We start from the raw sequence: 24,305 nt of genomic DNA, 5'->3' as shown, positions 1-24,305 counted from the left end.
AAGAGATTAAATATACCTTCTTCACAGAAGTCATTAAAAGTTGATGTCAAGTGAGATACCAACTAATAACAATATAATACATTTAAAAAGGCTTCAATAATAAATAGTAACTCTCAATAAATCAGATTAATGGCTAAAACCCATCTAAGCATTTCACCGTCTTTTCCATCCCATTTAACAGACTCTATACATAAAGTTTGTGAAGATGCTACAAATTATCAGACACTAATGTCATGCTTATGCAATTCAGTAATGTGTGTGTGATGTGATAGGTGTGTGCGTGCGTGCGTGTGTGTGGGGGGGGGGTTGTGTGTGTGTGTGTGTGTGCGTGCGTGCGTGTGTGTGTGTGTGTGTTTTATGCCTAATCCCACATTAAGGTATTTGCACCATAAACCCTGTGATATGTATGCACATTAACCTGGATAAATTGCTGAAAGCTTTCCTCGTCTGATGACAGAAATTTATAACAAGCAAGATGATTACTGTATTATCCTGTACTTAAAAAGCTTTATGTTTTCCTAATAAGAAAGAAGAAATACTCAGTTCCATTTTCCAATGACTTTTTTTATTTAATAAAAGGCATGATGATGGGTTACAGAGTGATATCCTGTGTTATTTTCTCGCTGCCCCCCTCATCCCCCTCACACACACTTTCTCCGCAATTCCGCAGGGATTTGTGGGGGATAATCCTCTCGGGGATTAGGTCGGGGCAACACGCAGACAAAGAGGGGAAATAAGCCTGTTATGCATTCGCTGCTTCATTTCCCAACCTGTCTTTATTACAGCCTATACTGATATGGGCTTATTCACGCACACAAGCACATACAGTGCTCCGCACACATTCACACACTCTCACATGCATGTGATTGGCCATATTAAGAGCTTCCCAGATAACTTGCATCCGTAGGGTTTTTGTGTCTTCATTTTCGTGATAGGTGTGTATATCTGTATTGAGCAATAATGAAACCCACACATGATTAAAGTAGAATGGACCCTTAGTTCTTAGCACTGATCTTTTGAGCCTACTGTATGCATTTTTATTAAGGAAAGGCACATTTGGCTTCGTACTGTTTCATTCTTTTATTAGGTGAATGTAATGTCACGTAATTGTGTGTTTGAGATATGGGTTGTTATTAAATGTGTGGACTTTTTTCAACTGAGTATATCAATGTGTGACTGTGAATGCGTTTGTGTCTTCACACCTATTTACACACTCAATTGTGTGTGCGCGCGCATGCACGTGTGTGTGTGTGTTCAATTTTGTACCACTGTCCTTCTCTGGGTCTTCATCCTGTGTAGCGCCTTTGGTTACAATTGTCATTTCAGTGCTGTTTTCATCTGTAGGACACACTGACTGGCAGGCCTGGAGCCTGTAAGTCAGTTTTCATTTGCATACTCAGTGAACCAGAATGCATTTTGCATCATTGCAAAGCCAACTTTTCACTTTTTATTCTTTACAGTCTGGACACTGCCATGCAGTATAAGTGACCAATGAAACTGGAAAACTGCGTGTGGATGTCTTTTGGGAATACAGGCCCAACTAATGGATTATAACTAGCATGTTAAAATTAAAACAATTTATAGATGTTTTAGACGTATGATGCGAACATAGATGTTTAAGGAGAAGGAGAAAATGCAGCCAATTGAATAAGATGATTTAGTAAAATGTGTCAAATAAACATCTTTGTGATACATAGTTCAGTTTATTTCATCAAGTCCAGCCCATTAAACAATGTTACATGTTAAAAACAAAGCACCCATTGTCTTGTATGTAGTTTCTTTAATCACAGGTTAATTAATCACTAAAACATTCAAATGTGATTATGCTGATTATAATGTCAACTTTGCTGCGTTAATGTTAATGCTGTCTTTCTATTTATGTTAAGTGGCAGTTGAGGGAGTTGGTCCAAATCTTAGGAAAAGTTCTCCAACCACTGAAGGGTCACTGTTATTAGCCTGCCTTGGAGCACCTACTTTATTTTGCTGGAAATAAGATGAAAATCTTTCAAACTTGGGTTCAGGAGAAGCAGTGTGGCTCTTATCTTGGCTGTGGAACAATGGGGCAGACTTTCACCATTGCAGAACTGTTACAAAGATGACAGGAATTTTTGTTTGCTGTGTTTTGGGACAAGGTTTACATCTTTGTCTCCTGGGGATTTTGTTGCTGGTGCTTTGGGTGAGAATGCTTTAAATAAACATCTGGTCCTTGTGGCCAAGGCAAGAGCTATCGCTGCAATTAAGATCGTTCCTGGTGACCTTTTCCTTTTCTTACCTCTGTCACTAGTTCTGTTTGTAGTCTTTATATAGCACATTTAAAGGGGAATAAGTACTGAGTCACCCCAATTGGAAGATTCTGATTGGGTTCAGCTCAATCAGATTGAAATTGTAATCCAAATGAGAGGAGTTGTTTATTCCAATTGATTATCTAAACAGCATGCGTGTAAGCTCTTGTTCTGATGATATGTTTCTGACTGTGGGAAACTGATGTGGCTGCATGTGTGCTCAATATCTGCCAGTCGTATGTCTGCCTTCAGTGGCCAGGTACTCTGTCAGGGGAGCAAAAATGGTCTAAAACTGGTCTGTTATGGTCAAAACGTTGAAGGATTTCTGTCATCCTGTAAATAAGAAAGACCAACAGCATATGTTGCTTAGCCTGTATCTTAATTGGGGAATTTATTAATTTCTCAACCATTAATAGACCCTGGTGTGGGTCCATTCTGGGTCCTCAGAAGACAGAGATTCAGTCTTTGTTCTCAGTAATTTGGAGCAATACTGAAAAAAGAGCCTAGTCAAAAAGTAATACTCTTTTTGAAGGTTTAAATGTACAAGGTTTCAACATTCAAACCTTCATCCACACATAAGAGACGCATCTCGAAAGAAAAAAAAAATCAAGATCCTGATCAGTAGAAGCTGACATTGGCTTTTTCCATTGGTTGCTCATAGATAAAATGACAAGTGCTTTCATCTAAATGGAGCTTGGAGTAGAACCACTGCTCCTCCAAATTGAAAGGAGTTGTTGAAAATATTTTAGCCATTTGGCAAGAATTCTCCTCATCTTTGAGGGTTCTACCTGCAAATCTCACTTGGACCTGCCTTTGCTCCCCCATAATGAACTTTAAGGAATCTTGGTTTCCCACTGGGATCTGTTACTCCATTAAACCACTCTTGACTTGATTCCTGGATGAATGGACAGAAGGTGAGGAGGAGCCAACAGCTGATGAGAACTGCATACCAAAATAAACTTCTAAACTAGACTTTACAAACATGACCCGGGTGCATTTAGTGGCATTAAATGTTTGCTGTTGCTTTTTCCCTTTTTGTCTTGCATTTTGTAACGGTATATGCTCTTTTGACAGGTGTTATAACAAGCTATGGTCTTTGGATGGATGGAGTCCTTGTTTTCAACTCCAGTTCCTCTAAGAGGTTCTTCATAGTGGAAGAACTTTCTCCATGGAGCCGACATGTAGTTAGACTGCAGGCTTGCACATCACGGGGCTGTGGCAAAGGACCACTGGTCAGTGAATCATTTATTTATAAACCTGCTCAGGGCCGAACATTAGAAAACAATTTTTCTACAAATAATTGCAATAAGGGATTCGGTTTGAATTCTTTTAAGTGTTTCTTTTTATTCACCAGACTTATAGAGTTCATAAAAGTCCAGTTCTACAATATTTAGTACGGCTTTCCCACCAACAGCTGGTATTTAGAGCAGTGGACGCGTCATAAAATCCTCTTTTTGCTGAATAATCTTCCATCGGATGGTGAATTGAAACTGAGCAAAGCAGATTTCCAGAGAGCAGAATATTGCTACAAGAGAAAGAAAAACATAGATAGACCATGGAGGACTCCACTTAGACATCTACAAAGTGAATGTGTGTGCCAGTGTGTCACTGTGCCTCATAAAGGTGATCGATTCTCTCAGCTCAATAACGAGGGTTGCGTGGGGACTGTGACATTTGGTGGGAAATGCCACTCCATTCTCAGCAACGACTCTGACGACAGGCCAGATTTTAAGGCATATTTCCGATACGGACGCCACGATTTGTCAAACACCAGAAGAAATAGCTGACACTGCAGAACAGGAGAGCAGCAGAGAAAGGGGATAATCTAGAGAAGAGGAGTCTGTGAAAGTACGTTAAGAAATTGAGAATGAAGGTTTTGAGAATAAGATTTAAATGAGAATGATGGAGTAGAGAGTCAGAATAATGAGCAAGAACAAAAGATTACAAAATTTAAAAAAAACTAAAGATTGAGATAATGCAGACCAGCCCCTTATGGCATTTAAGAGAGTATTTGTTAGAACAAAAAGTTATTTTGTCTGTAAACTTGTACAGTTTGTATGTGCAGAGAGTGTGCACACCTGGTCTAACTATGCTTTAATTTATTTTTTTTAATGAGGTGGAGTCACATACATTAGAGATGGCCCCAGAAGGCCCCATGCTGCTGGAGTTGACCAATCAAAGCTCCAGATCTCTCAGAGCCCGCTGGACTGCTCCTCCTCGAGCAAATGGAAACCTCCGCTACACACTTTACTACAAAAGCAAAGGTGACACCTGAAGGGTAACAGTATCTCACTTCTTTCTGGGTATATTTTATATTTTTACAGACAAAATGAAATTTAATGTTAATGTTAAAAAAATACAATTATGAAAATTTGGGCTTATGCTGATCTCTGATATTAATAATGCTGCTATGGCAGGATTTACCAATATTTTACATTAATAAATTTTTATTCAATTACTCGATTTGTTGTCACAATAATCAATGGATTACTGGTTACTAAAAGTGTATGCCTAAACTTTGTCTTGTTCCTGAGTTGTTGCTCTGTCTGCAGCTCCTCCAGAGTTGCCATGGGCCTCTTGACTACTTCTCTGATTTGTACTATTAATTTTTTGCTTTTCAATTTAGATTGTCCTCTTTTGGTAGATTTGTGATTGTGCTTTATTTTATTTCCAAATGATCTACTGTGCAGTGAAGATGTTCAGTGCTTAAGATGTTGTCTTATGTTCTAATCCTGCTTTATGGTTCTTTATAACTTTTTTTCCAGCAGTAATGAACCTCTGAAGCCTTTGCAGAATGGCTAAATTCATACTGAGTATAAATTACAAATTATTAATAATTTGGGGACGGAATATAAAATGCTCACCACACTTTTCAGTTTTTATTAGATGTTTTTAATTCAATTGTTCATGATTTTTCTACACATTTGTGTGCTACTTCATGTTGATATATCATTTAAAAATATATACATTGAGTTTTGTTATTAAAACATAAAATGTGAACAAGTTCAAAGGTGTTTGAATACTTTGGTGAGGCGCTGTATGTGACCCTTACGAAAAGCAATAACTGACATGTTGGTTCTCTGTAGATATATGGGACTAAGGTACTTGCTGATTGCCTGGGAGCACAGTAATGTTATTTCCAGTTTCAAAAGCACTCAGTGTTTTTGTCATAGCTTTCAAAGATGAGCAGAGCAGAACAATATGCATCGAGATGGACTGAGCTGTACACACGAATGAATGCAGACACTCCCAACAAACAAAGGAAACTTGGAAAGTCAGGCACGAAATAGGACGGTGTAAGAAGATGTAATCAAACCAGAGTAGTATCGGAAAATATTTTGAAGTTTTTTGATATAGCCTGTGACTTTAGGTCGGCGACAATCGAGGAATGTAAAGCTGGTAAAAGCAACAAAGACGGATATATATTGCAAATATTTGCATGACAGAAGAAAAGAAGCAATGATTGCATTTAAAGTATGAAGAATTGGAAGTAACAAAATTCATATAGATAAACAAAAAAGCTGGACTCTGACAAAATATAACTTCAGTTGAAAGTTGAAAGATTTCAAAGAACATACAGTCAAGTCGTAAACAGGTTTTACATTTGACACACAGACTGTATTAATAAGTGAAGAAGCAACATTAGTGAATGGACAAAGGATAAAAGTGTCCAGAAGGAGAAGAGCACTACCTTGTTTTAATTGAGCAAACCCTGCTGTTTCTTTTAAGTAAACTTCCTCCACTGGTTTATATACAGCTGAATGATTACATATGAGTGTCCACTCAGGTATTTTGAAGAGATTCACAGAGTTTTCCTTTACTTTTAATTTAGTAAAATTAATCTCAGTGATTGTGCTATTCTCTCAATTTGTCATTAAATTGTGTGCTGTAGAAGAAAAAACATATTTAAAATGGCAAATGAACAATATTGCTGTTTTTCTTTTCATTATATATAGAGGTCTCTGTTTCTGTGTTTGTCATCCGTTAGATGGTCATGGTGTGTTAGATGGAGGATCAGCAGCGGGCATTTGGTTGTCTGTGTCTGACCTAGAGCCTTACACAAACTACAGTTTCTGGATCAGAGGATGTAACACACAGGGGTGTGTTGAGAGCCTGCCACTCAATGTCACGACACCCCCAGCAGGTACGCATTGTCTGGGAACCAGAGTGAATGGGAATTTAATGCAAATCTTTGAAGAGATGTTATGTCCATTGTTCGATTTCATTAATAAATTCTGATTGTTTTGAATTTGTATCATATCAAATGCTAAAAAGCATCAAATTTAACTAAGAGATGCCATAGAAAACTGTTAGAAAATGCATACAGGATGACATGGATTCCACAAAAGAGTGTACAGATTTATAAATGTCTATTCAGAAGTGTAATCTAAGAAAAGCACTAATCTGTAAATATGAAGTTAGCTATCCTGCTAAAAGCACTGAATTCACCCTTTTCTCCTCCTATACTTTAGTCAGGAAACAACAAAAGACAGGCTTAGGAAAGTTCTGCTGTTCAAGTTCAAAACAAAGGCATAAGAAAGTATAAATTTTAAATACAAGACGTTTCCTCTCTTTCCATCTCTCTTTTTACCTCTGTGCCTCTGGCATCTCTTTAGACTTCTTTAAGGCAAACTGTCTTGATGCGTCCTTGTTTCACGAAAGAACAGAGAGAAGATAGCCGAGCAAGAGACAGAAGAGCAGAGTAGGAGGAGAGCAGAGAGAAAGAAGTGAACATAAAAGTGCATAGTTTAAAACGATTAGTGACACCTCTGATATTGTACCTGCTAACACAGCATGAGAAAGACACAGGCTCAACTGTGTGTGTGCGTGCGTGTGTGTGTGGGTGTGGTATGTGTGCAGATTTGTGTGTGTATGTGAGTGAGAAGCAAAGAAACACAATTCTTAATTAATTAAAGGAGGACATTGAAGGAATGAACATTCATCTGCTTGTGGATCTCTCTTGAAAAGACAGAGTACCGAATTGGAATACATTAGAAATATCAAATACTTCTTCTGCTGTAAAAACATGTTTAAAAACCCCCAGAATGAACAAAGATACAGTACATTTAAAAAGATCTTTATCTACAAGTTCAGCAATAGCTGAGGTCCAAATTAAATCTGAAGTCCAGTTTCTTAAAAAGAGAAAATAAATAAAAAATGTTGTAGTTCTAATTGTAGTATCAACTCTTTCTTCTGTTTTTTATCTCTTAGGCAGTTTTTAAATAATGCTTTTGTAATTAGTGACCCTTGGTATTTCCTCTGTTTTTTGTGGTTTTATTTGCATTAAAAGTATCATTTATGCTGGTCAGGTACAGTTGTGTTTTTCCACATTTTCTGTGTTCATTTGTGATCCGTCTTTGCAATCGGACTTTCGCAGTAAGATGTCTTCAGCAATCAGTCCTGTTGCTGCAGAAGAGTTATATTTGATTGGAGGGTCACTTTCTGCATCAGAGAGCCCTCATATCACACAGTCAGCAGTGATCAAACTATGGTTGTGTTAATTACTGATCTTTTCTTGTTCTTACTTTTTTGTTGTTGTTGTGTTGGTAAATTCTCTTTCACCTTCCAAAAATTGTTTTTTAGCCCCAGATGGATTGTCACCTCTGACGTTAGTCAGTGCAACCAACACCAGTCTGAACTTGTCATGGTCTGCACCTGTCCACTCCAACGCGCCTGGCCCACTGCTGTACAGCTTGCACATGAGAACGACTCCACAGAGCTCAATCATAAGGTAACAGAGCCTGAACTTCTGGAACAGATGACTGAGTAAACAAATATGGACACCTACTTTAAACTTAGGAGGAAAGTTATTAATTTCTTAATGTTACAATCCAGTTAAAATTAATTAATTGATTTAATTAAGCATAAGTACGGGTGTCTCTGTCCACCAGGTGCCAGCGAAGTGCTAAAAATGTGACTCTCAACATTTGTTAAATATGCATCAAGAGGGATTAGATACTCTTAAACACAATTTTAAAAAAGTTAAATATGTAATTTAAACACAGTAAGTAGAGAACTCGGTATATGTTCTCATAGTTTAATAGGACTAGATTGCTTCTATTGGACTGGATCGCCTCTTGCCTTCAAAACAGCATTAATTTTTCATAAAATTGATTAAACAAATTGTAGAAAACTTGCCTCAAGAGAGTTTGGTTCATGTTGGTCAGGTAGAATCACACAGTTGCTGCCGATATATCAATTGCAATTTTATGATATTGTTTTTCATTCCGCCATATCCCATCCACAAATTTCTCGAAAACTAAAAATCTGTTGCTGTTGCAGGGTGTTAGACTTCAAGGTAACACTTTAATTGACGGGTCAAAAAAATGATGTAGCTTTATGTTATTAAAGCTAAAGTTTAATCATGCATAACAAAATTATGTCGGATCATGATTTCTTGGTCTTGTTCACAACCTGTCAAATAAAGTGTCACATAGTACAATGAGTTTGTTCAAGAAATTAGACTGAGATCAATTGATCTTTGTTTCATAATGGATTTATATATGATATACGCGATATGTCACTGCATTTAATAAACAAAATGGAATTCGCAATAAAATGCAAAATTTTACTGAATTAGCTGATGTCACATTTCCGGTCACCTAAATCCCCTTTAGTTCCCATTATGATTCTTTGTTTGAACTCAAGTCATCCTCATCACATCTGACTGCCTAAATGATTCAAATTACTGCTACGTGATTGGCTAATTAGCTCATAGAGTCAACGAGCAATTTGACCTAAATGGCTGGTAAGTGTAAATAGCATTATCAGTCTTCCAGTAACTGCGTATTTTCTGTTGAACTTGGTCTCCTACTCTAAGTTATAAGCAACACACAAGACTCTTTGAAATGTAGGTCACATAATTCTTTCTAAAATTTAAGTATATACATATGCAAGGACACTAAAAGAGGTATTTTAAACCTCTTTTGGGGAGCAGTGTATGGCACATCAGTGTAACAGACTATTAGAACAACAAGGAGAACCAAAAGACAAAAAAAGGAAAGAAATTGCAAGGAGACGAGTGAGGTCGAGAGATTGGGACAGAATAAAGAGAGAGAAGGTGTGAATCTGATATGTATTCATTACATGCTTCCTGACAACAAATTGCAATTTAATCCAAGAAGAGGAGGCTCTCATTCTGTGGTAATAAATAAATGACTAGCTACATGTATTATATATCAGACAGTCATGCCCTCCTCCTCCTCTTCTGCTATGGAAATCTCATTGTTACCTGATTTATTCATTCATTCATTCATTCTTTTCACCCATCTGATGGTAAATGGTCAACGGTGTCTCATTTATGACAGTTTTCTTTTACTTTGTCACACATTCTTTTGTGTAACTGTACTATGTGGGATTAGATATACAGTCTTTTGTGCTGCTTTGTGTGGAGTGGTTATTTAAAACATAACATCATTTTAAATTTTGTACAAAACAAACAATTTAGAAGGTATTAAACAAAATTATGCCGGAGAAATAAGAATCCTATTCCTAACCTCATGCTCAATATCGCCAATTAGATTTTAGAAAGTTAAGCATAAATGTTCTAAAGTCTGTTAAGTAATATGCTATCCAGTGAGACGTGCTCTTAACTATTGGTAATCAGTTGGCTTGATTTTAACAGTTGTGCTTCATTAGTGCAGAATATAAAATTTTATTGGCCATATCATGCTAATGTTAAAACAAAAATTAAGGAATAATATCACTGTTTATGTTGTTTTGCTTGTTAAAATCAGAAAATTTTAAAAATCGTATTTCATTTCACTTTAAGTAGATCTAAACTGCGTGTTAGTAAATGTGTTGTTTGTTTTGTTCGCTTTTAGGCTTTTGGAAAATGCAACAGACACTCACTCCTATCATGTAGAAGGTTTGTCACCTTTCACAAACTACCTGTTCAGAGTGGTGGTATCACATATTCATGGGCAGACAGTGGGGCCTTGGGCAATGCTACGCACAGCAGAAGGCCGTAAGTACTCATACAAGTACTCACAATGTGCAAGTGTAAAATTTTGTGCAATTATTTTTTGAAGATGGATGTAGATATCTTACAGCTGAAGTACAATAAGACTATGCAAAAACAAGTATTATAAAAATCAGAAAATCTAAATTTGTTGTATGACGGTAAGCATAATAGAGTATGTGTTGGACACAAACGCGCTGTATTGGTGTTCATATTTGAGTCATCTTAAGAAAGAGGTTGCTAGGAATAGCTTTTGTTTAAACTCAGCAACTGGTTTGTAGCTCGCCCAGTTAGTTTATCCCATTTAAATTCAAGTGATAGCTGCTGATTCTTGTGACCAAAACTACTAGGAACAAACATTTGTTCAAAGCAGGGTGAGTTTAGCTGTTTGTAGGACCGAAATGAATGCAGATAAGAGGCAGAGATTAATGCAAAAATACAGTAAATTGGTAAATATAACTACTTAAACAAAGTCAATGTCCAAATCTAAACCATGAAATGAGGAAACCTGAGACTGAAATAAGTAAAAAAAAAATACATAAACACAAGAACTGAAAACATGCAACAAAATGAAACCAGCAGAAACTAAAACAATTATAGGTGAATATGTACTGAGGAGAGGTAATATAGGAAACAAAAAGTTTGAGAAAGAACTACACTATAAGGACAAAGGAGGTGGGGAAAATCAGAAACATGAGAAAACAGGAAGTAAAGACTGCGCAGAACTCCACAACTAATTGAACATGTTTTTCTTAAAGATGTTCATGAAATGTGACATACAAAAACTCAGACGTACTTCAAAAATATTTTATCTTTACAGTGAACGCAAACCTATAAGCAAAACAAAATAAGTCAAGGTCATGGACCTTGACCTTGACTCTCAATCTGCAAAACGTCTGGATTGAGGTAAACTGCCTCAAAACATCCATACATGAGATGAACAAAAATGAACAAATATGATTGGCTTACATTCTATTATATTAGCTATAGCCACATAAAATCAAAACAAGATAATGAATTGATATTTTAGGGTGACCATTAAGAACATTTTAAGAAAATGTTTTGATCCCAGTGCTTATCGCAAACAACTTGGGGCAGAAACTGGAGCTTTTGCAGCATAGACTCTATTTTTGGGTTGGCATTTCTAAACACTAGCTTCAAAACACAACCTTTTTGACATATTCTCTCCTCCTTATGTGTTTGGCCCTCCTCATTTTCATCTCCCCTCATCGTTTCAGCATTGTCCTCTATTTCAACATACTCCATCCGTGTGTCAATGTTTTATTAAAAACGGAATAGCCTACAGTATTACCACTAATTGTGGACACCATAAAGCCTACAACTCCAAATGCAGAAAACTTGACATAGTAGAATAAACACAAAGTCTGACAAATTAGAGCATGTGGCCAGTTTACTAATATTAAAAGTTGCATCCAGCTTTCTTTAAGTTAATCTGAGGTTGTGACTGCAGGAAGAAATCGTAAAAGGAAAGGAGGTTTTGGAAACCTGGGCAAAGGCTGGATTGGGTGAAATACACTGACAGGGTTAGATTTGCATACAGTAAGGTGTGTCTCTGTGTGTGAGTGACCTAGCCAGTGTCATTGTGGGCTAATTGCTGTAATAGAATCATATTAGCCACTGGAACAGCCTCCTCAGTGCAAAGTTATAAATTAATTAGCACCATGATATTATCACATGCATTATCATTAAGCAGCTGAGTTTTGCATACATTTATAGGTGCATACCCACACACAAAAATGCATACAAAGCACTTGCATGTTTTTGCATGTAGCTACACATTTACATGAGCACTAGTGCATCTTCTTACTCCCACTCACACACACACAATTGTAAGCATTTAGGATGCATTAAATTACAGTTCTGTGCTTCTGTCATTCAGTTGTGCAGAATTAATTTCCCTCTAGCAAACACAGATATGCATGAACATTAACAGACCAAAAGCACATCTATATTCACACTAAGTCTCAAGCAGATGAAGTACCTATCAGATCCTTAAACACGCCACTACTTGAGCCTGGGTCATAATATCAGCCTCGCTGCATGTCTGACTTAGACAGGAATGTTTGGTGGCTATGTGCAATGACAAATCCCCCATCTACAGGCACAAGAATATCATCATTCAAGGAATAGTGAAGCTGCTTGGATTAATTGTTAACTGGCACATAGTTACAATATCTACTTATTATAAATAACTTTGCCACTGGAAGTACAGAACTACCATACTAAATGCATCATTTTCCCAGCAGTCCTCACAGAATGTTAACAATATTACATTAAGATTTATGAAAGCTCTGGTTATTTGGATAAAGAAAAAGTGGAACATTTTAAAACGCATCAAGAAAAAATGTCTTGGGTGTATCCAGACTTTGCCATGTAAAATAACTTAAATGGTGGTAGGTCAGTATGACTGAGAAGAAGGTAAACAAGTAATCTCCTCAAAAACAGATTCCATATCGTATGATGCTTCTTATACAGACTGATAAAAAATAATTTTGCAAAATTTATCATCGGGTAAGTTGTTTTCCAGTCAGAATAGCTGTTTGATATTGTATGGTCCTTAGCAAATTACCCTAATACATTTAAATTTAGACATGTAGTAAAGTTATTTTTAGTCTCTAAACAAAAGAAAAGTAATTGTTTAATATAAAGACTTTTTGTTTAAAAAGGTTTAAAATTTTCCTTTCAAATTTGCACACAGTCTTTGTTTTACCTGAGAAATATCTGCAACTTTATGTCATACTAGCAGAAAAATCTGTTTGAGCAATCGTACTATTTTATTTTCTCTACTTTTTCTTACTTTTTATCTGTTTCACAAGAAAGTTTTGCTACTTATTACAAAAGTAAAAGATATAGGGTAAAAAATAAAGATAAAAATCTAGATGAAATGGGGTAACATGAGGAACAGAAGAAGAAAGAGGAAAAGAAGAAAAGAGTGGACTAATGACAGAACAGAGGGAGGGAGAGAGACCCATGCTCCTTCCTTCCTTTTTATCATTCCATTAAAGTTTTATATCCATCTTTTTAATGTAATTTGGTCCCTATGAATTCCTGTCGCTGCAGAACAGACAGACGGCTCCTGTGAACATAAACTCTAGCCGTGTTGGACAGCTCCCTTTCCTCTGTCTACTCCCATGTTCACACCAGCTAAGTGATCTAAGAGTGTGTGTCTGTGTGTGTAAATGTGCGCCTGTGCACGCACTAGACGAGAGGTGCGTATTTCAGAGTGCTATGGAGAATATGAATAAAGAGTAAGAATAAAGCACCACTTGAACAAAATGATTCTAGCAAAGCTGTCTTAGAAAGTGAAAATGTGAGTGTATGTGTGTGTGAGAAGATTAAATAACATTAAAAACATAAAAGAATAATCCCTCATCACCCAAACTAAACTGTAGCATGATGAGATAGAGGAGCAGTGCAGGTGAAAGAAGCTACAGAGACGAGGTTAGGGGTAACGGTAGAACACAAAGAACTCATGTTATTTAATTAATTACTGACTGCATTAATAAAACATTCCCCTGTCGTCTTTTTTCCTTGTATTTCAGTCAGTTATTCCCAGAGGAATAATGTATTTTAAAATCATAACCCTAATTTTTTACCTATTTAAAGAAGTGTGAATTCTAGATCAATAAATTTCTAAAACAAATTACACATTTTTTAGAAATGGGTGCTAATGGGTTGCTTAAAATGATTGACAAGATTAGTGCTTTTTGGGTGTATAATTTTTCTGACTAAACATCTTTGAATTCATAAGGTGATCAGGTAATGATGGAAAAAATCTAGAAAAAAAACTAACTTTGTTTTAGTTCTAAAAGCCACACCTTGCTTTTTTCTAGGCTTTATTTAGGTCAAAAGGTTACACATATTGAATTAAATAGGTCATCCTAAATCATTAGTGCCTGTAAAGGATATTAAGGAAGTTGAGTGATTGACATTTTTAACTATTAAGGTAGTGGTCGTTACTTAAAGGCTCATGTGAGTCTCATATACTCAGGATATGCCAGCTTATGACCTTGGTCAAACCTCATCCTCTTTCTGACCGCCTCTTCAGAGAATCCTAAAGCCGCAGTGACTTTAAATAATCTGCAGCAAAGTAAAGATATGAAATGCAATGTAAATTCCTCCCGTATTACTTGTCACGTTTTGACACCTTGTTGTAAGTATCTTGATAACAGTAAAGCTCAGCATTTGTTCTCATTATGACTCCTAGGAGCCTTGAATCACCTTCAAAAGCCCAGTCACCCCTTCACACACAAAACACACACACTTGCTTGTGACCCTGTGCGGGGCTAAAAATAATACCCTTCTTCTTTTCTCTCACATGGACATGCATAGATATACACACTAAACATTTGTAGACTGTTAAATACACACATGTATGCGTGCACAAGAATGAACGAGAAGATACACTTACAAGTACACACCTACACACACCTCACCTCCTCCCCCTCTTCAAGCCCTTGTCAGTTGATTGTGTTATTACTATGCTAACCAAATCCTTATAAATGTGATTTAAGGCTTGGCGGCCCAGCAATCCTGTTTTAGCCTTCTGCTACTGTGTTTTTTTTTTTTTTTCTTACTGGAAAGAGGAGGAGTAAAGGTGGATGGTGTGGATGTAGGGATGAAAGGAAAGGAGTAGAAAAAGGAGACAAGAAGGAAAGAAGACTAGAGATTCAAAAACATTAAGAATATATGGGACATTTGGACATTTAACGATAATGGATAAAGAAACAAAGGAGCTGAGAAGGAGAGTATAGCAAGTCCCAAAAAATTAGACGGAGCTAATGAAATCCAAAACTTGCTTCCTTCTTTCCAGAAACCAGTAAAGCATTAGCATCCACCTTCCACTCCACCTCTCCCAGCTTCTCCCCTTCAAAAAAAAGCATCAAGTGCATCTTAAATGAACATTTCAATTGAAAAACTTAACAGCCCTTCAAATTGCAGAATTTTACACGCGTCAGTAAAGCCTAAATAACACTCAACACTTGGAGAGAAAGGAGAGGGTGAGAAGGCAGGAGAGAGGGAGGGAACAGTGGAAGGATAGGGGCAACAACCAGGGCTATTTTGAGTGGTTGATGGGAACTGGATCAAGGTGACTTAAATCAGTGATGTTTTAAAATTGCTTAGCGTTTTCTGTTAGTCTCCTCAGATTTTTGCATGTTTGTAAGGAAATTAATTACACCATGCTACAAAAACTGTCCTAAATAAATGCATTGTCTGATAAAACATTCAACGTACAGTCGGGAACTCGACCATCCACAACAATATGCAAGCAGGCAGGGAAGCACTCTGGCATGGACATGCAGAGAAAAGGAGATGGGCTACTTGGTTATTCGTTGGGTTCAGTGGACCTTTGGTGGTAATTGAATCAGTGTGAGTGCTGAGTAGAGCTAGCATAAAAACCTGTTAACCTAAAAGGTCAGCTTCCTGCATTGTTTATGTAGTTGGAGACCAGAGAGAGGGAGAAAGAGAGACCCGATACAAAGTACAAATGGGAGACAGAGAACCGGACAAAATGGGAGAAGTGGTAAGAGGAGGACAAAGGATGATTGTATGAGAAAGAAAGCTTGAAATAAAACAAATGTTTTATCTTAAACATTGCATGTGTGTGTAGGTGTGATGTGGTTATGTTAAAGCTGTTGAAATCTTGCTAAAATATGACTTGTAAGCAAACACAGTTCTACCAAACTGATGTCAGAAAATAAACATATTTTGATTTTAAACTTCTTAATGTTCTTGTTAAAATTATGTCTTGTTCCTTGCATGTTTTATGTGGTATAATTGTTGCTGTTGGTTCTAGTGAGTGCTTGAAGCATGTGTCGACATTATTGCCTTGACATTACACATTAAAGTTATCTTCTTGTCATTTTCTGCATTCAAAATACAAGTTACACATGTTTTTTTTTAAAGTGGAATAAAAACAGGAACTTATAGCGTTATTAATATTTTAGCGCATTTGAAACTTCAAATCTCAAGGCAATAGTTAGCACCTTAGTCTGTCGGTAGTTGATCCCATGAATCAATTGATAATGTAGCAAAAGTGCACACTGTTTACTGTCCAGTTGTAGAGATGCATGCATGCACATAGACATGTCTATGTCATGCACGTACACCTAATCTCAAATGAATTTATGCTCTCATACAATTGCTAATCTCATTTCACTCAATTCCTTTCTGCCTATCCCTCACAGACACACACACACACATCACCATCTGGGAAAGCCGTTAGCGGTTAGCGGTAGCACTTAGCGGCGCAGCACGCTCCCTCAGTCCGCTCAGTCACCTTGATCTGCTTGCCCTTCACACAGCACCATTACTGCTATACTGCATCTCTGTGGGTGTGGGCATGTGAGTTAATGTGTGAGTTAGGAATAGTGTGTGTCTCTGTGTATGTCCATTATAGGGCAGTACAGTGGGATGTAAATGCCAGGGGAGGAGGAGGATGTGGGATCACTTCAAACAGGCTTCCATGAAGTAAAATTTTCTTTCCTGGTCTCATGTTCATTTTTACCCTGGCATAGTCATGTGATAGTCATGCGACTTTTTGTCCATGGGTTTCTCTGCCTCTTTCTAAAAGGATTATTTTCTTTTTAACTTAGAAGACTTTAAGCCACAGTCTCACTCACTGAAAATGGCATAAGCAGTATAGGACGGTTACTGGAGTCAAGGTGCAGAAAAGATTTTTACATTTCTTGCTCTACAGTTGAAATACAAAACCAGAGAAACTTAGTGACCAGAGTTTTCTCTAGTTCTATGAAGCTGGTTCTGGATACTGCTGGTCAGCTGGCCTAAAGATGGTTGATTGTGGATTAACAATATTTCCTCTAGTCTAGTCAGCCTGGCCTCAAATTGTAACTACCAAAAACTTTAAATCCCACTTATTTATTGCCTTAGTGAAAGAAAGTGGAAAGAAATTGAAAATTAATTGTAATCCCTTGAACATTGATTTCAAAATTACCTTTTAGTGTTTTTTATTATGTCTTATATTTTAACTCTTTTGAAATAATCCCGCTTTTCACTTTTCTCTCTTGCTTTTTTTAAAATAATATTTTAATCTTTTCTTGTTTATGTTTCTCTGCAGGTCCAAGCGCTGTAGCCTCACCGGCCATTATGGGACTTCAGTCACGCAGTGCATTAATTACCTGGGATCCTCCTGCACAAACAAATGGCATCATTACAAATTATACACTATATCTTTACTCAGATTCCGTCACTTCTTCAGATCATAACCCTGATTCAGTCCCCAGCACCAGATCGACCTTTACCTCAAATTTGTCTTCTAAGCCAAGTGTTTTGCCCAACTTTGATGGAATACGTCAACATTCAGATTTCCACTTCCTGACATTGTCAGATCCTAGCAGACCAAACGGCTCAAGCCTCAACTCTACATCTTCTGCAGATGATGATAACAAGTTGAGCACAACTAAAAAAAATATACACGGTGTCATTTTCTCCACCTCCAGGCCTGGTACTGTTGAAAATAATCAAATGGACTCATCTAGTGAGAGCACTGAAAGTCGTGACCACAATATTGTCTTATTCAAACCGACTGAGCCCAAAACCAGCAGTGCAGAAACAAACCTCTCACTTTCAGCCCCAAATTCTACTTTGAGCAGCTTCCACCCTGATCATGTCATCACACAAGACCCATTCGCAGACACATCAAGATCTACTCCTCTGTCTGTCACTGTTCCTGGAAATACCACCAGTTACACTTTCCTCAATCTGCATCCCTACCGAATGTTCAGCCTCCAGGTACTAAAGGGATTACTATAGAAGATGACTAGCAGTCAAAACATAGCTGAAAATGTAATAAACATTTTTTCTTCCGTTTTAATACTGATAATTCCAGTAAGACATATTAAAATGTTTTCATAGTAGTAGAATAATCACGTGCAATTGGACTTGATCATGTTATATTATCTTCTTTCCCAATAATAGAGGAAAGTAGAGTTGAGGATAATTAACTAATTTCTGATAGAAAGTATCATGTAAAAAGTTTAATACTGACATTACAGAGCCATTTTCCATCATCCAGGTGAAAGCATGCACCATCGTTGGTTGCTCAGTGTCCGGGCGTCTCAGTCCTTCCAGACCCTCCCAGCTCCATCTGAAGGACTTCCTGCACCTCACCTTTACTCTGACACACCAACATCTGTTCTCTTGTCCTGGGGGGCCCCAGAAAGAAGCAATGGACCACTAGAACGGTAAGAAACAAGCTCCTCGACTTTATTTATTATTTTGTGTGATTCTGAATTTTGTGTTTGCTGTAGCTGGGAGATTGAGCGCAGAGTTGCTGGAACAAAGCAAGCCTCCACAGTAGGCCACCTTCTGCCAGTTCCTCCCCCTCTTTCGTTCCTCGACTCCTCATCAGCTCTTAGTCCTTGGACGGCCTACGAGTATCGGCTTGTGCTCCACAATCAGGCTGGAAAGGCTACAGGTAAGACTTTAATAACTTTATTGTTTTCAGTCTGAGATGTTTCATATTTCCACCTCCTTTATGTTTGAAACGCTGTTCTTAAGCTGTATATTTTCATACATAAAGGGCCTTGGGTCAGTGTCAAAACCAGACCTTCTCGTCCAGCTGGATTGAGTCCCCCAAGAGTAAAAGTTCTTGGATCAGAGTCGCTTCAAGTGAGGATTTTCTTACTTTCTTTCTTATTCTTTTCAAATGCCAACATACCCACTTACCTGGGTATTTATGAACATACTTATTCATTGGATTGTAGTTTTATTTCAGTAAGAAAGTTGCTGATACAGAACAGTTTCACCTCACGAGGAATTTCGCAGTTTCATATCCCTGAGTAATCTAGCGACTTTTACCATGTTTATATTTACTTAAACCAAAGACATAATAAAGAAGAGCTTCATTGAGAATCTCCTCAGTCACTGTTGGATTGACTGAGTAAAAAAGACAAAGCAATGTCACACAGATTCTTCTGTCTTTTCCTTTTCGGATTTAATGAGAGAGGAGCGTTCAACTCAAGGTCCCCTTCAGAAAAGGGAGGGGCTGTGACCCTGTCTGTAGCAGCTTCCTTCCTGTCGGCCATTTTGAAGGAGTGACTGGAGTGGATTTCCAGCAGTGGCTAATCTCTCATCAAGGCCTATCTTTGAAAGCTACTGAAACAACATTACATGCATCCGCACACACACACAAAAAGATGTGCACACACTTGCACTCACAGCCCTACACTAATGCTAACTGCAGAAAAATGCTAATGCTTGTCATCCTTTCAGAACCGCCCCTGTCATTGCTGCAGCAGCTCAGCTTTAAGGGTCACAGGTCTAAGACGAAAAGCGTTCCTTCCTGGTTGTTGCTAATTGGGCAGACAGGAAGCCGCTTCCTGGTTATCAACTGACCTTGACAACGTATTGGAGGATTTTGAATATCTTTCTAACAAATACAGTACAGACCAAAAGTTTAGACACAACTATTTATAAGGTAACAAAGCCCACTTATTAACCTGACAGGGCACACCTGTGAAGTGAAAACCATTTCAGGTGACGACCTCTTGAAGCTCATCAAGAGAATGCAGAGTGTGTGCAAAGCAGTAATCACAGCAAAAGGTTGCTACTTTGAAGAAACTACAATATAACGCATATTTTCAGTTATTTTACACTTGTTTGTTTAGTACACGTTTCCACGCGTTAATTCATAGTTTGATGCCTTCAGTGTGAATCTACAATGTCAATAGTCATGCAAATAAAGGAAACTCATTGGATGAAAAGGTGTGTCCAAACTTTTGCTCTGTACTGTATATACATGATTTCCTCTTCTTTCCTAAAAAAAAATAATAAAACAGACTTTGAAGGAATAAAGGAAAGGTCCATTGAAACCGTCACGGATGATAGTTTAGAGACTTACATAGCAATTTAGAAAAACTAAAAGTGTATTTAGAACTATCTAACCAAGTTATACATGGTGAAAAAAGGCTTGCAAATGTATAGGGTTTTAGTATTTAAATAAAAACCTCATAAAAGGTAAGTAAAAAGTATGAAATGTATCCACCTACTTTCATGTGCTTACATTATTTTTACTAATAAAAGAAGCTGCACATCTTACATTTTTGAAAGTATTAAACATGTTTTTTTGTGCTAAAATTGATAACAAAAAGTACCATTTGAATATTTTGACATTTCTTCAAGTTTTGTGCTGAAGCAGTCCAAAGTCCTATAATGTAATGATCAGAAATATTACCGTAGTGCTGCATTCTGAAAGTAGAACTAATAGAGTCCAGGATATTAAACCATTCTAATAATCAAGTGCATCCTTTCAAAGTAAAATCCACAGAGCAGCTCGTCACCTGTCAAAGCACTCATGATAGACAGTTTACGTCCTTATTTTCACTTCTTATTAAATTAGAAAAAGGTATATAAACACTTTTCAGCACTTTTTTGCAGCCTCAGCTTAAGGTAGTAAGTTGTAGTTTGTGTTTGACGTCATTTTCTAGAAATGTTTTTTCTTCCTGTACGAAGCAGCATTTGTATTATGTCATACAAATGCTGCTGTGGGAGAAACTTATGAGGAATTCATAAAATTACTGTGAAGTATGAATATAAAATGCCCTGTCCAATTTTCTTCTTCTTTCCACCTGGAGTAAAATCACAAATTTGTCTGTTTTTTGGTCTTAAAACTCTAATCTCAGACCACAAGTTTAAGTCAAGTTCAAAGTTTTTGTTTTCAGGATGTACATACAACCCAAATTAAATTTTCACTCTGGAGTCACCATCTTTGTGATGTAATTGAAGCCATTTCAGAAACTTTAATGAACTGACAACATCAAGAACACCAATGAACACACCTTAAAATGCCAGGGATAAAGTTTAGAGAGATTTTAAACAGAGCAGGTTATGAAACAATAACTTTAGCTTTGATTTAGCCATTTAAAGTGGGATGTTAGCGTACTTGTTTTTATTGTACACCAGACATAATAAATTAATAAATTTTATTGCACATGTTTAATGATTTCATCTCTAAATGTAGTTTAAAAAATTTCCCTCGATATTGCTAGTATTTAAATTAAGTTTAAAATGTTGAAATGAATGATTTTGTTATAAAGATACATTGGTTTTCATAGTGTTTCAATAGAAAAAAGGAATAAAATTCATCCCAACTTTGAGGGATGATATTAATTGTAATTAATATTACTATTTATAATTATTGTTCTCTAAATAAAATTGTAAATGTACCAACACACATTTCCCCAAAAGCTGTTTTCTCAGGGCAAACTTTGTCGGTTCTTTCCTGCCTTGCATTTTTGCAAATAGCCACACACACACACACACCCACGCACACACACTGGCACACACACTGGCCAGTCCAGTGTGTGTGCCAGTACTCTATGTCAGGGTCTCTGGTGTCTTCACCATCACCAGATTACATCAAGCTATTCAATCTGTAAATGACTTCCACCACAGAGCACACTCAACACGCACTTTGGAAAATGAGCTACCTAACTCAAAATGACCCTCCCCAGTCATGGAGTTTGTACGCCTTTGAGTGTGTGACTGTTTTTCTGTAGTTGGAAGGTATTTCTCATGTGTATGCATCTGAGTGTGTCTCCTGTATCACCTCTCAGTGTGACTTGTTAAAATATGAAGGTTGCATGATAAATAATTAGTCTTGACATTCATTCATAATATTCTCATCAACATTGACCACTTAATCACCTGGTCTTGTATTAACAAGCTGTTTACTAAGTCATTTCTTGACAGTGTGTTTCCCTAAGTGTGTGTATGTGCCTGAGTGTGCATAATATCTCAACTTTGTTGCTACTCATCTCAGTATCAATGCATTAATCCACTTCTCAGTGAAAAATACTTTAGGTGTGTAAAAACCTGCTTGTTTTGTGAGTAGCATCTGTTGCATGTGAGTGCTATGTTTTATGTCTAGCGTTTATCTTTGTCCCAGCTTCAAGATGCCGACAGACTGAACTGATTCCAAATCAGACACAACGCTTAGCTTTTGTTTTGCATGAAGCAATTCCATTACGAGCAGCTTTTATTATTTTATCATGGTGCCAGTGTGTGAGAGAGAGGGTGCCTGGTGGTGTGCCCTGTTTAAATGTGATGAAAAAACCTTCTACTTAAGTCAAAGTCAGGTTATGTTTTCCTACAAGACTGCTAAGGACACACAGTGACCATCCTAATAGAGTTTTCATTCCTGCCCAGGTTGCTGGTTCCACCTTAATCTGACAAAATGATGCATTCAGAATACAATATTCAGATTTAATCATGTGTACATAAAGGTTATAAACTAGTAAAGAATAAATATGTAGACCAAATGAATGTTTGTTTGTTTTTTTAATAGAAGCATTAGTATTTAAATAATAATCAACTGGAAACATTGAGAATTTGCTGTGCCTTGCAAAAATATTTTTAAAATAATCAAACTCTAGATGTTACAACCTCAAGTTCTGCTGCAGTTTTAGTATAAACTGATGTTTACGACTAAAAATCTGTATTATCTTTTACTCGGTTGCCCCTAAATAAAACCAAGCATTTAGAAGTTAATTAATTTGTAAATTGTTAACTTATGTGTAATTTATTATAGGTATAAATTCAACTGTTCTGCAAAGGCCTCACATTTATTAAAAAACATCAGTGCACAAACAGCATCATAAATTAGAGAACCAACCCAGTTCTCTACAATAACTCTAGAGGAGCTGCAGAGATCCAGTTCTCTGGTGGGATGAAGTTTAAGTAGCTGTTATCCAAACACACTACAAATGTGATCGTGATGTTTGTCCAGATTGTGTTGGAGACAATGCAGTAACATCAAAGAAGGTGTTTTGATCAGATTAGACTAAAATTAAACTAAACAAATCACAAAATTCATAATTAATTGGCAAAACTGAAACAGACATGTCTTAAAAAACCTCAAGAAGGTGTTGAGTCTTTGGTGCTGAATATAAATTAGCATCACAATTTGCTGAATTCTTTCCCTTTTTTTAATAACAATTTCCCTTTTCTTTCACTTAACAATTATGTGATACTTTATGTCTGCTGTTTAAAATCCCCAAAAAAAATAGATATACGCTTGTGGTTGTACTGTGACGACATCATTGCAAATCACACTGTAGAAAAGATTTAATGACCCTTTCCCTGCCAGTGGATTTGCATGTTATATTTTAACAAAAGCTGACATTTCAAAATTCTCAAATGTTTGTTTCAGGTCACATGGTCGCCTCCTCTGATTCCTAATGGAGAGATTCATGGATACGAAATCCGTCTCCCGGAACCCCGAATCTTTCATAACGGCAGCAATTCCTTGGAGTTCAGTGTCACCGTAACAGACCTTGTGCCGTACACAAATTACAGCATCACTGTGCTGGCATGTTCAAATGGTGGAGGGTATGTTGGTGGATGCACAGAAAGTCTTCCAACTCTTGCCTCCACATTACCGACGACGCCTGAAGACCTGGCGCCTCTTTCAGTCGTGCCAGTCAGTGAATCTTTTCTGGCAATTTCCTGGCAACCACCAAGTCGGCCCAACGGACCAAATATCAGGTAAAATTTATGGCTGTAATAATTCAAGTTGCAGACTGATATCATATCGGCCTGTAAATTGAAAGGCACGTTCTGGAGATGTTCAGTTGCTACTGAAAAACTCCATGCAAAAAGGAATAAACACATTAACAAGTCGCTAACAAAAGTACCCTACTAATGAGCTAAGTGTTGCTCATTCATAATCGGTGTTTGCACAGCACTAATGCACATTTGGGTCCACTTTGTTCACGTCCTGTTCGACTCTGCCTGCGATTAGGCCTAAAATAAAGGTCCATTTTCTTAGCAGGTGATTAAAATGCATGAGGCTCGCTTGCTCTCTCTGTTCTGCGCTGCTCAGCTCTGTATGTTTGTCTAAGTGGGTTGGTTAAAAGGCGGCGTTAAGCCCTTCTCTTCTGATTACAGCAGAAATTAGCATCACTGTAGGGAGAGGAAAACACAAAACCCGCTGAAAAACAGCGACTGGAGAGGCGTTGGGAGGGATGAGATACAGCAGAGGCAATGAATGGAGATGATGAAAAACAACACAAGAGGAGGAA

General features: G+C 37.2%; 1 protein-coding gene across 1 annotated transcript in view; it reads left to right on the top strand.

The window, feature by feature from the left end:
* Positions 1 to 24,305, top strand: part of ush2a (Usher syndrome 2A (autosomal recessive, mild)) — a 182,954-nt gene that overhangs the window by 83,273 nt on the left and 75,376 nt on the right. Inside the window, 11 exon segments of the mRNA XM_055036528.1 lie at positions 3,357 to 3,514; positions 4,399 to 4,546; positions 6,271 to 6,426; positions 7,866 to 8,013; positions 10,106 to 10,248; positions 17,342 to 18,015; positions 18,299 to 18,335; positions 18,338 to 18,467; positions 18,534 to 18,700; positions 18,806 to 18,894; positions 23,435 to 23,769. Coding sequence (XP_054892503.1) covers positions 3,357 to 3,514; positions 4,399 to 4,546; positions 6,271 to 6,426; positions 7,866 to 8,013; positions 10,106 to 10,248; positions 17,342 to 18,015; positions 18,299 to 18,335; positions 18,338 to 18,467; positions 18,534 to 18,700; positions 18,806 to 18,894; positions 23,435 to 23,769 — 2,185 coding nt within the window.

The sequence above is a fragment of the Poeciliopsis prolifica genome, unplaced genomic scaffold (assembly GCF_027474105.1).
Source record: "Poeciliopsis prolifica strain line A6 unplaced genomic scaffold, Auburn_PproV2 SCAFFOLD011, whole genome shotgun sequence".
In the NCBI taxonomy this organism is placed as follows: domain Eukaryota; kingdom Metazoa; phylum Chordata; class Actinopteri; order Cyprinodontiformes; family Poeciliidae; genus Poeciliopsis; species Poeciliopsis prolifica.
The sequence above is the reverse complement of the archived record's forward strand: the minus strand, read 5'-3'. Positions and strand labels throughout refer to the sequence as shown.